This window comes from Arachis ipaensis, chromosome B07 (genome assembly GCF_000816755.2).
Source record: "Arachis ipaensis cultivar K30076 chromosome B07, Araip1.1, whole genome shotgun sequence".
Classification (NCBI taxonomy): domain Eukaryota; kingdom Viridiplantae; phylum Streptophyta; class Magnoliopsida; order Fabales; family Fabaceae; genus Arachis; species Arachis ipaensis.
Genome location: NC_029791.2, coordinates 17885268 through 17888062, shown reverse-complemented (window position 1 = coordinate 17888062; position 2795 = coordinate 17885268). Strand labels below are relative to the sequence as shown.

At 35.3% G+C, this 2795-nt stretch overlaps 1 protein-coding gene across 2 annotated transcripts in view; it reads left to right on the top strand.

Moving 5' to 3' along the window:
* The window catches only part of LOC107608889 (deoxyuridine 5'-triphosphate nucleotidohydrolase), a 5966-nt gene extending 4669 nt beyond the window's left edge, over positions 1-1297 (top strand). The window contains exons 3-5 of one of the 2 annotated variants that reach the window (XM_021107437.1): positions 325-572; positions 668-759; positions 852-1297. In XM_021107437.1, coding sequence (XP_020963096.1) covers positions 325-572; positions 668-759; positions 852-1096 — 585 coding nt within the window. In that variant the 3' untranslated portion in view covers positions 1097-1297. Of the gene's footprint in view, positions 1-104; positions 573-667; positions 760-851 lie in introns of those variants that run through there. The other variant, XM_016310654.2, reaches the window with a different exon arrangement.

The following is a 2795-nucleotide window of genomic DNA, read 5'->3' as shown; positions in this document are numbered from 1 at the left end:
AGCATTTGAAGTTTGAACCCAAGCCCATTTCAATGTTGGTTGTCTAGTTCAGGTGCGGAAGAGTACTATAATGGATTAATGGTTGCAGTTTGAAGTTTGAACACTCAATCTCTACTTACCATATACTGCCCACTGTGGCAGTGTCCCCTGTCTTCTGTGAGTTCTGTCTATCCGCTTTCATCAAAACAAAGATGACACACAACCACACCCCCACACCCAATAAAAATGGCGGGAAAATTTGGCGCCACTATTCCACTCTCCATTCTTCCTCTATATAAACCCTTTGCTTCCACTTCTTATTCCCTGTCCTTTCAATCCTTCTCTCTTCTTAACCAACGCTATCCTCATTTCTGCAACAGCCTTGTTCTCACCATGGCCCAACCAGACTCCCACGCCACCAACGGCTCCACCGTCGCCGAGATCCAAGAGCCCTCCCCCAAGATCCTCAAGGTCCACCAAGACGCTGACATTTCCACCAACCTTGCTTCTCTCCTCCGTGTAAAGAAGCTCTCCGACAACGCCGTTCTTCCCTCTAGGGCTTCTTCTCTCTCCGCTGGTTACGATCTCTCCAGGTACCTCTCCCTCTCAAGTTAAACTGAAACAGGTACTCTGTTAGAGAAGCCGAAACCGAAACTGAAATTCTGTTTTATTTTGTTTTTTCTGTTAGTGCTGTGGAGACGAAGATTCCGGCGAGAGGCAAAGCTCTGGTGGCTACTGATCTCAGCATTTCGATTCCAGAAGGCACCTATGCCCGAATTGGTGATTAAATTACCGATATCTTTGTTTTTGTTCGGGTTACGGTTTCATAATTTTTTGGGTGCTGATTTTGGGGGGTTTTTGTTTCTCTGCAGCTCCGCGATCGGGTCTTGCATTGAAGCATTCTATTGACGTTGGTGCGGGGGTGATTGACGCTGATTACAGAGGACCGGTTGGGGTGATACTGTTCAACCATTCGGATGTTGATTTTGAGGTGAAGGTTGGTGACAGAGTTGCACAGCTGATTTTGGAGAAGATTGTGACTCCTGATGTTGTTGAGGTTGAGGATTTGGATTCAACTGTTAGGGGTGAAGGTGGGTTTGGATCAACCGGTGTTTGAATTTAGGGATTAGGGCTTGGTCTTCTAAGTTGAGATTTTAGGGTTAGTGGTTAATGTAGATGGAGAAAGCTCTTTTGGTAATTTTGTGGAGCAGTTGGTGGGCGTTGTAGTGCTTTTCTCCCAGTAACTACGATTATTAGGGATGTCAACAAATTATCTTTGGTTTTTATAAATGAAACTACTAGTTATATATTTTGTTCATGACTGTTCTAACTCTAATCTCTGGTTTTATTAATTCAAAGATTCAAGTATCTAATATCTGGACAAACTACTTAACACTTAATGAACATTACTGTTTCATGCATTTTTGAAAATGTATCCTGTTATGTTGGAGGTTTGAACTATGAGGATAGTGCTACTGGAGATATTGTTTTGTGTTCTCTGTCTTCCTGGGCTTATTTTATTTTTCGAACGTGATTTAATTGATATTCATCTGAAATATTTCTTGCAGGGGTTTTACCAATCAAGTTATTAGGTTATTGGAACTTTGAATATTCTAATCAATTCAAAACTTTGGTACAACTAGGCCTTTAGAACTAATTATATTATATAATTCATATATATAAATGTTAAATATTGCCTAATGTAAGAGAATATCATAGACAACAATGATCTAATTTAAGAGGAACTGGTTTGTGGATCGTCCTTTACAACTATGTCAAATGTATTAGACTATTAGCTCTTTTAAAGAGTCTGCAAAAGTTGGGTTATGTGAAATGTAGAAAAAAGTAAAAAACCAACTTTGAGGTGTTTGGAAATGTCATTATCTCAACTGGTATACATCAAGACAAAATTTACGTGGGACTATCCACATTCTTGGAATGCATCTTGGTTGATTCCAAATAATGAAAGGATACGCTAATGTTTGACAATGAAGATTAACGATGTGAATGAAAAAATGGAAGGTAACCCATTCTTATTGGTGTTATATGGACTATTTGGAGAGGAAGTTGGTGCCTGTTACAATACTTCCTTATTGTTAGAAAGAAAAGTTTAACCGTGCATGTATATTGAGAACATCATCAAGTAATTAATGCATCTGTATTTTTGAAAATTACAAACACATTAATTATAATCTTTAAAATATATTTTCAATAAATCGCAATTATGATTACTATTGGGAATTTAACATTCTCTTTTAGTATATAAGTCATTATCCCGTACACACAAATTATGTTCTCGTATATATAATTTTTTAGTTGTTTTAATTAATTTGGTTTGGTTGAGTGATTATTTTACTTGTCTTAATAAATAGAATTTCAATTTGTGATATATTAGTCCTCGACTTGATTGGGTTTGAAATTACAGTGAAAAAAAAAAGTATTTGCTTTTAAAATAGAATAATTTCTCATTGATAGCAATATTTATAAATATTTGTTTTTGTTGAAATTTATCCGTCACAGTTTTATTTGTTAGTATTATATTCATTCTTGAAGTCAAAACAATATGGTCAACATTGTTACCACCAGTTAAAATTTCATATTTTATGATATGATTTTCAAGTTTTCAAATTTTCAAACTTATAGACCTATGGCATTACAAAAACTATTAAATTGATTAATATTATTTAGTAATATTACCAAAATACCATCGTTGAGTATTAGTTTGTACGAGGAGAAATTATAATAACTTTTATTATTCAATATGTAATTTATTTTATTGAAAAAATGAATTATTATTCCCTAGATTGGTAAATACA